The sequence below is a fragment of the Simochromis diagramma genome, unplaced genomic scaffold, assembly GCF_900408965.1.
Source record: "Simochromis diagramma unplaced genomic scaffold, fSimDia1.1 OVJJ01000361.1, whole genome shotgun sequence".
In the NCBI taxonomy this organism is placed as follows: domain Eukaryota; kingdom Metazoa; phylum Chordata; class Actinopteri; order Cichliformes; family Cichlidae; genus Simochromis; species Simochromis diagramma.
In genome coordinates, this window is record NW_024386860.1 from 1,410,354 (window position 1) to 1,423,335 (window position 12,982).

The 12,982-nt window shown below is 42.4% G+C and overlaps 1 protein-coding gene across 6 annotated transcripts in view; it reads right to left on the reverse strand.

Annotated features, from left to right (window-relative positions):
* creb5b (cAMP responsive element binding protein 5b) overlaps positions 1–12,982 on the reverse strand; it is a 37,664-nt gene that overhangs the window by 14,899 nt on the left and 9,783 nt on the right. For all 6 annotated transcript variants that reach the window (XM_040031113.1, XM_040031112.1, XM_040031110.1 and 3 more), the window contains exons 6-7: positions 3,755–3,881; positions 2,375–2,485 (exon numbers count right to left, since the gene is read on the reverse strand). In XM_040031113.1, coding sequence (XP_039887047.1) covers positions 2,375–2,485; positions 3,755–3,881 — 238 coding nt within the window. The remainder of the gene's footprint in view (positions 1–2,374; positions 2,486–3,754; positions 3,882–12,982) is intronic.

Consider the following 12,982-nt stretch of genomic DNA (forward strand, 5'->3'; position numbering starts at 1 on the left):
ACGCTGCGAGGGTCAACTATCCCACAACCTCCAGCACACAACACTCACTATTCAATTCCCCAGACCACAACAGAGCAGAATTCAACCACACCCGGCACCAAGAGCACCCAGTCCCTCACAACAAGAAGGGGGAAAAAAACACTTGAGCTAAAACTAATAAAACATTCCAATCCCAGCAACCCTCCCAGGCAACAAACTAAAAGCATTAAGAAAAAAAAACATATCAATTATTCCACCATCAAGCTTTGCTATACCACTTAAATGATGGCACTTAAGGAGAAAATCAGGAGAACAAAGATGGGCACTGATGCAGATACAGTCTTTAGCCCAGAGAGCACAAACAGAGAGCTTAGAGCAAGATATGAGTCCCCAAGGGGCCACAGCAGTCCTTTGGCTCATTAACTATTTACACCAGAGACAGGCCTCCCTACTGCTCTGGCCCACCACAAAATCAATTAGCCTTCATTAGCCCAGGCTCAGGGCATGCTTTCTCTGACAGGGGAGGGATAATCCTGCTACCGATGCCTCCAGTTACCACAAAATATCAAACAACAGCAAGCTCACCCATATGGCCATACATGCATGCACAAACATGAAAAGACAAAGGAAACTGGTTCTACTTTTCACTAAGAAGTCTTCTATTTTCTCCCTTCTTATTCATTGTTTGATCTTGCAGTATATCAATATTGCTTCTCGCCTTTTAATTTTCTTGCCTATTCTGCCTGTCTGTCCGTTTCCTTCATGTCTATCAAAGTCCCACTCAATCCCCTCTTCTGCTCTCACAATGTAAACGTTGAGCACAAAGAGTGCATCCAGATCCGTTGCTCCGAGGTGTGGGGTTACAGTGCGAAGATTTCCCATTGGCGGAAAGTCAACATGGTCAGGGTAATGCGATTAGAGCCGGATTGAGATCGTCGCAGGGGACACATGGGCCTGATCATGGCCCAGTTATCCGATAGCGAGGCCGTATTTATCGACCAGGCCCGGGCGAGGATATTGGAGACATTAGAGACCCCGTCTATGCTTATGAAACCCACGCTGGAGATCGCACCCGGATAACACAATTAGTCTCTCACTTTCTGTCCACAATCACAAAATTCCATCAGTTGTGTTCAGACATCAGGGAGCAGAATCTCAATTGATACACATTGGGTTGCTGTGCCTCGTGCCCAAATGGCCAACTAACCAGAAAGTTGCATGGTTAGGGGGCCTGCAGCCATTTAGTGACTGCATATGTTTATGGGAGGCCTAACAGAGCATTTACAATTCAATTACACAGATAGGAGGAGAAAAAAAAAAAGAGTAAGACATGTCTGGATGATGGCCAGGGGAGAGATAAGCCTAATACACTAATATTGTGTTACCCTAGTGTGTTACCATAGGAACAGTTGAAGAGATTCAAAAGACTACAAAGGCGATCAATCTTGAGAGAACGGGAGGAAGAGGGAGAATTAAATGCCCTGGGACTGCTCCCGCTCTCCTCTATCAGACCAATAACTCTTCTAATGACCTCTGCTACCCCTCTCTCTCTCCCTCTCTCTCTGTCTCTGTGTGTGTCTTTGCCTCTCCAGGATGTTTCTCTCCAGTAAACCCAGCTATCTATGAACCTTTCCAAACACAAAGAGCAGCCAACTCTTTTCATTATGGTTTATAATTTCTTTTTTCTCGATATCCATGTCATGACACTCCAGTTATTTATTTTTAAAACAAAGGTTGGCAGTTGGTCACGTTGCTACAGCATTAATCAATTCATATCACCTTAAATGTAACTTTTTAGCTATTCTTCATTAATCAGAGGTGTGCTGTCATAAACCAGCACAAGTGTTGCAGCAGTACTGGCATTCAAAATCAAGAACAGTGCAAAGAATCTTTTCTTTTTGAGCTTTTCCTTCTGCCAGTCTTTCTTTATCCTTCTTTAACTCTCAAAACCTGTGCCTACATATTATTCCAACTTCTACAACTAAATGCTTTGTGAAAGGATGAGGTCATTTGATTTTTTTCCCTGCTGTGTTAAACTAGTGCTAACAAGTTGCAGGACCTACAGAACATGTTCTGTACATTAAGATATACATCAGGCAGTTGGTGGGCAGCCGAGCCACAACCACATAAAGGGCCCTTTATTCCAGCCAGAGTCTCCGGTGCTGCACTGGCAGGTTCAGACACAGCTTTGATTACACACCAAATGATGAAATCCACACAGGCCTAAGAGTGCAGCCTTGCTGGCAGAGCCCAGTGGAAAAGAAGGTTGCAACACTTTTCAGCTTGTGTGTGTGTGTGTGTGTGTGTGTGTGTGTGTGTGTGTGTGTGTGTGTGCGTGTGTGTGTGTGCAGGCATAAAAGTGTATGTATGCATGTGAATGCTTGCATATACTCACCAGTTTGGCCTCTGAGTGCATGGAGGGAATGTGAGTGGAGGAGCAGGAGCTGCTGTGGGCGGGGCTTTGCATGCCCATCATATTGGAGCCCATGGACATTTGTCTCTCCATCTGAAGATTACAACAATACAATAACAATCACGCAAGTGTAAACAGGGCTTTATTTAAACACATATCAATCATGCTGTACTATTTATGCTAAGAGTGGTGATTTTTCAGAGATGCAATCACTGCTTTCTCACAGGTACGCACCAAAAAACTTTAAGCATTTTAAGTGTGAGACCTATCCTTTGAGGTTATGGAGCATGAGATGAGAACGCACGAGAGCCTGATTTCACATGACAGGCTGCCCTGTGCACAGCTCTGTGTGATGATAACTGGAGCTGACCCAAAACAGGAAGCCAGCATGCAGGGACTTAACACAGGAAGCTGGGCAACTGGGGTGTGTGTGTGTGAGAGAGTTTCTAACAGCAGTTTGGTGAGTATCTGTCAGACTAACATCAAAGTCGTCTAGTTGCAGGATGTTTCAATAAGGACATAGGTTAGTTAGCTCTACAAATTTCTAACCATCTGTCTTTGTGTGTATGCGCTCACTACCTGTCTCTGATTGATTCTAGTCTGGTCGTTATGTGTCATAGCTGAGACCTGAATGTGAAGAATTCACATGACATGTGGTAAAAGGTGACCCGTGTTCACCCTGTGGTGCAAACAGGAAAGAAGATATGTTTGCTTGAACATCTACATGCATGTGTGCGTGTAAGGTGTTGCGGCCTCTTAGCTGCTGAAGTTTTGGTGAAGTTTGCGGTGCTCTCCATGAGGCATGGGCCCTCTCACCCCCACCCCTGCCTGGACCTTTTCCTCGCCCTCCCCTTCCCCTGGTCCACAGAGATTTGGGTCTAGAACCTGACACACAATCTTAATTGCAGTAAGTGTGTTTTGTGTAAAAATATCACCCAAACGTGCACCCCTTTCCTGAACCGTCAATCTTCCCAAAAATCGCTTAGCCCTTAATTTAATAAACATGGGAAGGATTTTTCCACACCATAAAAATGAGCCGTCTTATGTTACAAACGGAACATATGTTGTATCATTGCAATCCTGATACGAGGGCCTTTCGCTATGTTGTTATCATTTCCTGTTACACAATGTGATTGTTCTGAATTTAGTTGGCTTAATTGTAGTGAAAATTTACATTTTGAACTCACAGGAAAAAACCATTCATTTCTGCAGGAAGAGTCGAAACTGCACAGCAACACCAACACAGCTTATGTTCAGTCTGAATGTACAGTGCACTGTCATCACAGGAGTAAACGAGTCTACTTCTGCATGCGTGAGCACCGCTGTAAGTGAATATGCTCTGTAATCTGTTGTGGTACTCACAGGCATCAACACAGCAGAGGAGCCGGGCATGGTCGGGTCTGGCAGAGTTCCAGGCATGGAGGCTGGCAGAGGCTGCCTCTGTCTGTTTCGTAGGTGCAGTAGTGAGGACAGCGAGCCGGGGACGGGCCTAAAAGGACACAGACAAGGAACTTAAGGGTTTGTCCTGCTACACACAATCTAAGATTATTATTCTTTGTTGTTTCATACACCAGCACCAAATCCAGCATGAAATGTAGCGCTAGTTTTTAACGTGTCCTAATAAGCACAAAATTAATGTATAAGCATATAGTAAAGAAAGAAGTGATAATATAGTGTAACATCCCTTTTTAGTATATTAATGGACATTTACTAATTTCTTCTTTTTTTTTACACACACAAAAAAGTTTAATTCTCAGTTAATTTTATCTTTCTGTACTTTCAGTGTATGAATAATTGTATTGTACATTATAGTGTGATATAAATGACTCACTGTTTTTATATTTCCTACAAATTAAGTGCTGAAATAAATTATTACTATAATATACAAAGGCATGAAAGAAGGCAAGTGAAAAAATGCACGTCAAGCTTAGCTTAAGTCACCTTTGCGAGTTTAAAAACTGTATGTTTAAAAACTACAGTTGCTAAAGGGAATTTGATTACCCACTGATATAGTTGGTGATCAGGTCTAACTTTTATACTCAATTCTAGCCCTCTGGTTTGAAGCTCATTCACTCTGAAGACAGGAACATCAAAAACAGAGCACGAATATTACTATATATTACATTATATATTACATTACTTCATAACATGATAATAATATAAAAAATATAGGGGACTTCTGTCAATCGCAGTTTAGAGGATTAGGTATTTTGCTGTCACCTGATGTAACTCACTGATGTGCTTATAAAAACTAAGGGTCTGTGGCTCCGTTGACAATAATAAAGAAAAAACTTCATCAAGTGTTTCCTTTTAGACTAAAGGGGCTGATTCTGTCATAGATACTGAGAGAAATGTTGGTGCTTATATCAAAAGATTCAGAGTCTCTGAATGCAATGAATTGCTTTCATTTTTCGTATTTCTGGTTAAAAGTGTAATCACTTTCCAAACATGCAAGTTGGCTGCTGCCCCATGTTCTCGGAAAGCCCTGAGCCGAAAGCGCGCACACTAAAAAAAACGATTGTATTATCATAATTCTACAAAGTGGGGAGGCTAAGGAAATCTATTCGTACACGTTAAAGTAAATTTAACATTTTCAGAGAAAATGCTTTCCGCAAGCTCGTTCTTTTTTAGTTCGCTCTTCTTTCTACAGCCACAAACTCAGAACAGAACCACCCCCCCAAAAAAACATTAGTGAGCCTGTGCGCATGCTGCACTTCAATCATCTCATGAGTTTTTGGATATACTTTACTTTTGTAAAGTATATCCAAAAACAATGGATGAATAATGATTTTGGTGATGATAAATGACTAATATTTGTCATAACAACCACATGAGATGAGCATGATGAGAATCATATTTAGAAACTGCTAAAGCAATGGAAGCCCTGTGGGGAAAATCTCTTTCAGTGACCACAAGAGCGGGCGGACCAACGGGCTTATCCACACTCACGGCCACATCAATAAATCACATGTACAGAGGGCCCAGGCTAAGCTTAAACTATTGACAGCAGTCCTGTCTCAGTCACTGGCTCAAGGCCTTGGCCATACAAATACCCAGACCAATACATCTGCGCTCGGTGACATCATTTATACAACTGTCACCAAATCCCTGCTTCTAAGAACAACAATTCCCAGCTGCAAGGTGCTGCAACACCCGCATGAATGCAGCAATTATTCAGTCCTCACATCTAAAAGCAGCATTCACCGCACGATTCTTCAACAACTTGCATCAGAAGAATCAATAAATCTCCAGTTATCTGTATCGCCACAATCAGCGCTGCCACTCACCAGCTATTTAAGCTCCATTTCCTCCAAGCAAACAAGAAGCATTTAGGTTAGCTGTGTTCAACGGGTTAACATAATCAATTCACCACATCACAGACTGGATTACGGTAATAGTGAGTGGTGAAGGAGTGATGGCCTAATGGAGGGGGGGGTAACAGGGCAAACGTTCCACCACCTGAATAAATACCTGTATTTTTCCAGACCTAAATATGTGCATTTATGCTCCAGACATTTTAGATTGCTGCACACACACACAGGACTATTACCATCCTGACGATGTGTCATGCCAGTATAACATCCCAATTTATCACAATCACACTCATTTAACAGCGCGTATGACATCTGAGCAACACAGCGAATTCAAACATTTCCACATGGGAAAACTCATGAAAGTACAATGAGGTGTGCGGTGTAGCTGCATCAACAGTTTCCCTCAGTGTTTAGACTTTGCCAGCATTCAGAAGGATGAACAGTCGCATGCTGGTACATGCTGTTGATTATGTAGATGAAGACTACATCATTTTTTCATAACTACGTGATGACTCGATTTTTCATTCAGACGCAGACTGAAGTTTTCTCAACAGATTTTTGCAACACACTGAAGTAAAAACGAATTTTAACTTGAAGCACGTCTGTATCTCATTATGATGTGTCAATTAGCTAAACAAAACTGGCTCATTTAAAGTATTTTTGTTCTAAAACTGTCACAGTATTTGCTTTCGTTTCCCACATGTATCATGTGTGCTATTCTACTAATTTAAACAAACAGTATTTTGTAAGAAGAATAAGCTTTATACGTTTATTTTTTATTAATTAGCCCTATTTCAGTCATACTTCATCCTTAATCCTGGCAGCCACATAATAAACAACAACATTAAAAAAAACACACAGACACACAGGCTCTGTGACACAGAGAATAAAGGCTCCTTTTGAAGACCGTAACTTCTGCACCTGTCTGTTAGACGAACGCTCTGTCCATCACGACCACATTCACCAAAACACAACCTGCTTGTCCACTGGGAAGAAAAAAACAACACTAACATCTGACAGCACTTCCTCAAGGGATTAACCCGAGCTTTGTGCTGACTCTGCTGATAAATAAAGACATTTCAGACAGCCGGCAAAAAGTCACTAACGGTGAATCCAAAAATCTAGAAGAAACAAATATAACTTACTTGTTGAAGTGAACACGATGGCAACTTTTCTTATGCATTACAGTGTCAGACCCACTGAAATGTTAATCGATCGGTTAACTGACAGAAAGCGCCTCAGCAACAGTTCTGAAAAAGGGCTGAACTTGTTTTTCTAGCTTTTTCCAGCAACTTAAAATGAAAGATTTCCTGCTTCTGATGAACTCTTAATATGTAGTATTGTGTCACTCTTTCCTTTTCCTGTGCGTTTTACAGACGAAACCATTTATTCTTTTTTTCACTTGGATAAATACTCTACAAAATAATGCATTTTAATATAGCACTATCGTACACCGTCAGTAAGGCACTAATCACATACAGTATAAAGAGTTAAACAAGAAACTTTCTATATTTCATGCTCCCTCCTGCTTTGTGAATTTACATCCTCCTGCTCAAAGTGTTTATATGTGAATAAGTGCATATGTGAGTGTGTGACTGTTCATTAAGCTGCGTGTGAACATATGCGTGTGTCTGTGTGTGTGTGTGAGTGAATAATGACAGGCTCGGCTCCACTGAGGGGACTGATAATAGCCTGGGCTGTGGGCCCCAGGGGAGAGCAGGTAGACACTGCAGTTCTGACCCTGCGCTCTCACATTACTGAGTGCTTCGCTCTCAGCCCAGCTCTCCTCCACAATCCCCGCCCAAGAACCGCCGCCGCCGCCCAAACCCACCCATCTTCACTCCACCATGACATCATTAGTAGACTTTCATCCCTCTTTATGCCTTTTTTACTTTTTCTTGTGCTCTCTTATTTCTAATTGTCCACATCATTATGATATTTTTTTCCACCACGGACCCCTCATGGTGTCCACGCCTAAACCCAAGTCCCCCTGATCTACTATGTGTAATCTACAAATTTTGTAGACACACTGTGCTTTACTGTCCCAATCCCAACAGTCCCAACTCCAACTCAAGTACTGGGGACTTATACACAAGGGGGTTGGCTGCCATCCAACAGAGAGAGGGAGAGAGAGAGTCCACTGACTCATATCCTTCCCTTTCTGACTCGGCTCCAGCAATGATGTAATGCTCTTGGTTTTTCGCCCTCCCCCCACCCTGTGCCTGCCTACCCCCAGATTTTGTCCCTCCCTCCCATCCTCCTCTCACTTTTCCCTCTCTTTCCCTCCTCAACTCAGTCCAGCATCACTGTACTCACTCCTCGCTGGGTGAAGTCACTGCAGGCTCTGGGTAGACACAGCAGCTAAAAACTTTTGAACGTAACCAAAACAGCCTAGGGCCAAGTTCCAGACGTTTGGGAGATGGTGGTGCAGTCACCATGGGAACGGAGGTAAATACCGGGAGAAACAAGGGCCTCAAACAGCTTGCAGCTGCCTGGCTCTCTGAGTAAACACTACACAGGACCTGCCCCTGATTTACTGCCTTTAATCACTGGTGGGAGGAGAGTGCCATGGGGTTTGGACTGAGGAAATAATACGAATCTGATCAAATAAATCAGCTATAATGGGTTACGACACGGGCTGACTTTTATTAGCGCTCTAGAGAAGGGATGGATGCTGGGAGGGTGCTTCACTGGAATGGATCTGGGCTGGGGTGTCCTCACATTAGGGTGCCTCAAGCTGAGTTAAGGCATGCCAAAGCATAGTTTAGGAATGGTGGGGAGTGACACTCTGGAGCAAATTAGTGTAAGTGTTGCGGTATTTATTCACCAAACATGATACTGTTTTGAATCATCAGATGCTCTTGGCTGAGGGAAGCAAAGATGGGTTGGCTTTCATTTTAACGAAAGCATGTCAGTGCATTCATATCGGTGGTGAATCGGAAAAACTCTTCAGCAGCTAATGAGTCATCTTGTTACAAGCTACACTGGGATCTGTCAGCAGCACCTGACTGGTGCTGTAACATTTGGCATAAACAGACCCTTTCACTTTCAGAGATACTTCATCTTTTTCCCTTTTCATCTACTAAAACTTCACTATTTATTAACATGTTTATGTCTTTGCTGTAAAGCCAACCTAGGCTCCTGTCACCCTGCCACCTGATTCCTGTCTTCTGTCAGTCTCATCTCTCATTCAGCTTTCCATCTTCCCTTCTCTTTCAGAATCTCCATACATTTTTCCCACACCCACGTTGTTCTGATGCCATGTTCTTCATGCTTCTATCTTTTCCTCTAATTCTGTACACACCATCCAGCAAAATGCATGTCCTCACCATCTGATGCCACTCTTCTCTCTCCTTTACCCCCAGGATCTGTCATTTCCTCTCCGCCATCTATACCTCCTAATACCTTCTTCCGCTCCTCCATCCACCTCTGATCCCATTCTTCCCCTACTCTGTCCACCTCTGATCCCTCTTTTCCACACTTCCCTACATTGTGATCCCTGTGCTCCCCAGAGCTCTGAGGCACATCCCTGTGTGTGAGTTGCTTGTGCAGGAGCCTGCATGTGTGGTGGCCCCAGGGCAGGGATGACACAGACCCGCTGGAATGAGAGGGAACAGAGTCTGGGCGTTCCTCTAAAAACGCACTATTAAACCCAGTGCAGTACACAATGAGCTCATCTTAATTCAGGTCAGATGTACATCCTGCTTTCTCTCTCTTTCTTTTTGTCTTTTCACTATTTTTTTAATTGATTACATAGTTTGAGCTTTATTCGTCTGTACCGTGCTTACCAGTTTTCTCTTCTGTCTACCTCCTTCCTTTCTATTTGGATTAGCTCTACAATTTATTCGGAGCCAATAGCCACTTTTTTTTGTGGAGAACTAACATTTGTCAAGTTCGAGCACGGGGGCAACTTAAGCTTTCTGTAGAGGTCACACACTCGTATACTCGGGACGGACCTCCCTCCTTATCACAACTTTGTGAATGCAATCTAATCATAAACAATAATAAAAGACATCTTGTTTAAATTGTAAAGTTCATGAGGTCAAACTTTATCCATAAACAGCCCATAACATCCTTTCTCTCTATGCTCATGCACCAGTGCAGTGCACTTAGAAGGCAGCACCACTGGGTTATTACAGGCATGGAAAGAGTTATTATGCAATCTATACGATATGCAGTGTGTATCATGAACCACCTATCAGCACCACTGTATCAATATTAATTCAGTATAGTAGGTCAGCGGTGCTATTTTAAACAATTGATGAAGTAGTGAGTATCAGATTACACTGTATGTAAAAGAGCATGTACACATTGTGTTTAGACGTGAACATCTGTTCTCAATAAGTGCTCACTAGCTATAATATCTGACAATGATCGTGGATTAACAGGATGATCGCAAGCTTTTGCAATCAAATAGAAATGCAAATGTACTTTGTCACAGACACTTATACATTTTAATAGATTGAATTGTAGCAATTCAATCTATTAAAAGCAAATCTTCTACCCAGTGGTCTTTCATGATCAATCAGCACACTAGCAAATCTCTTTGCAAAAACACAGGAAGTTAATATCACTCTACACTTTGCATGAAACCTTGCTGTTAAGAAGGCATGAAGACCAACATCTATTTCTGCTACTTCCCTTAAAGGCAAAGACAAGGACCACAAGTAGAAGGGTGCTGAAGGTGTGAAAAATATTGTGCATTTAAAGCAGCATGGGAAACACAACCACAAATTGACTTCCTTCAAACCTGTGCACAATGTGACAGCCAAACTTACAAGTTGCACACAGTACGCCCAGGGTGGGACACCGCAAATGATAGATGTATAGGTTTAAAGATAAATCCACAATCTAGAAAAGCGAATAGACTCTCTGCATAGAAAGAGCTGCTTTAAAGTTAATGTGGTTATTGTCACATTTGTACAAAAACAAAATGAGACAAAGTTCTATTTTCGTTATTGAAGGTAAATTGAAAAACCTTTTGGTTAAATGGTGAAAAACCAACACTGCCTGACATCAGCAGTTAGTGGTTTTGAGGGCTGCATCTCATAAGTTCAAATATTGTCTTTAACACTTTAGTAGGTTTAGACATCTGTACTGTACATTTAACAAAAAAAAATAGTTGAAAGCAGTACTTAACTATCAAATTATCGGCAACTGATGATGAAATCTGCCACATCTGTACTGTATTCACGTAGCCCAGATGCATTCAGGTTGATTGTGCTATGTAATGGAAACAATCAGGCTGAATTCCTTTGTGGAGCCAAAATAGAAGAATGTCATTTTTTAATGCCTTGTGCCCACACCCATCCACCCAGCGAGCTCCACTTACAAGTGAAAAGGCTGAGGTTTTCACAGAATGTTGTATCTCACATGGTTGACTAGTAATGTCCAACACATTTAACTCTGACATAACTCAGCACCAGATGTTTGTAACTGAAAAGCAGAGAGCATTCAGAACAGTTGGACACCGCTTCACTTTGTATGATAATGATAGCCGTGACATTAAGATCTGCTGGCTGTTTCTTATGCCTGGTTTTAACACTGGTTTGTGTCAGTGCAGCTCCCCCAAGACCTCCTTTAAGGACTCAGAGCTGAGGGAAGGAGAGAAAAAGCGAGAGCGAGAGAGGTCCTCAGGTTTCACAGCTGCAGGCCCAGCTCAATCCTAAAGTAAATGGACTTGAGGAAAGCCAATCCTAATTGATTCCAAGCCTCAAAGCTCTTTAGTAAACATTGTGGAGCAATGAAAATGACTTGTTATCCTAATTCATTGGATGCTCATGCTGTGCACTCAGCAGAGCAGAGGAACAAAATGAAGAAGCAGATGGAAGTGAGATTAAACTGATTTTGTTTGGTGATTTTGTCTCATTTAGAGACATATTTACCACAGAGCCCCATAAAGTGTGTTGATACTAAAAGATTTATAGACCTGCAATGATCAGATACACAACCTTTACCAGTCATGACAAGGATAACCATTTTTTAATAGTCTCTTAGGTTATTATGGTTCAAATTAAACACAAAGATTTACATAGTGGGAACCTAACTGTGCTTCTAGTTTTACATGATGACCTTGTTCACAAAAGCACAGTAAATCAAAACATATTGAAGCCTACAATTCTCATGAATTAACAGGCTAATATCTGGACTGTGTTGGACTGAGTACACCAGTCTGTGAAGTGTCCAGCATGGTCTCTATGTAGGAAGTTCCTGTGGAGAGACCCTGTGCACAGAGGCTTTGGTGAGCCCTAATGGCTTCCTGTGGAAGTTCTGCTTTTCAGTGGAGGGGTTTCCTCAGCCCATTTTCCTGCTGATGTGAACATTTCCAGATCAGTTTTCTCTTGTGTGAATATTCCCATCCTATTCGTGTTTCAGGATTCCGCCATCCTCGTAAACAAGTGACGCATCTGCAATTTTAGACCATACAATTGCTGCTCAGAGGTTGCCTCAGATCATGTGTGACAGATCACTGCAGCTGGCAACTTGGTGCAGTTCTGTGGCTGGCAACCACCACCACATGGCATACCGTCTCTGAATTTTGAGTGATGCGATTTTACGACAATAAACAATAACACAGCTCTCTCAACAAACCGGTAAGGGCTCTGTGGTCAGAAAGGGCTGCGAAGTGAAGTGGTGAGTCAGGTAAAGAGTTTACAATGACAGGTAAAGTCAGGTGAAGCAGGCCTGACAACGTCTCTGTTACTGGCAGTGATTGCTGCTCCTCCAAGGGGTTGAAATTCCATCCCTGTCCTCAACAAAGAGCCTGATGGGGTGTCAGTCAGACTTAGTGATGGGCCTCCCATCCAATATTCACTAGCTCCCGAAGCTGTAAATCTACACAAGACAGCCTCAACACAGGGCTGGCCTAACTCTGAGCCATCTCAATGTCTAACAAGTTTGCCACAGGCCTGGTTTACAGTAACAAAGCCCTGGCACAGGTTTGAAGGTGGCTGAAGTTAAAGCACAAGGAATGAATGAGGTCAGTGGAGAGTCCTCATATGGGAAAAAAGGTGCATAAATGTTTGTGTGCGTTTCCTATAACTGTTATGTCACTGACGTATTAAGACAGAACTGCAGCAGAGGGAAAGACGTTTCACTCAAAGAGATGACAGCCCTGCAAGAGTTGGCAAAATTTATGCAATCAATACCCAATGCAATACCCTAATCATTACGTACAGTGTGCATATACAAGTAATAAGCACAAAGAAGCAACCCACACACATTGTAATTAATATGGTTTCTCTATCTGCAAAGGTTCCAGAGAAGCAGAGCTCTA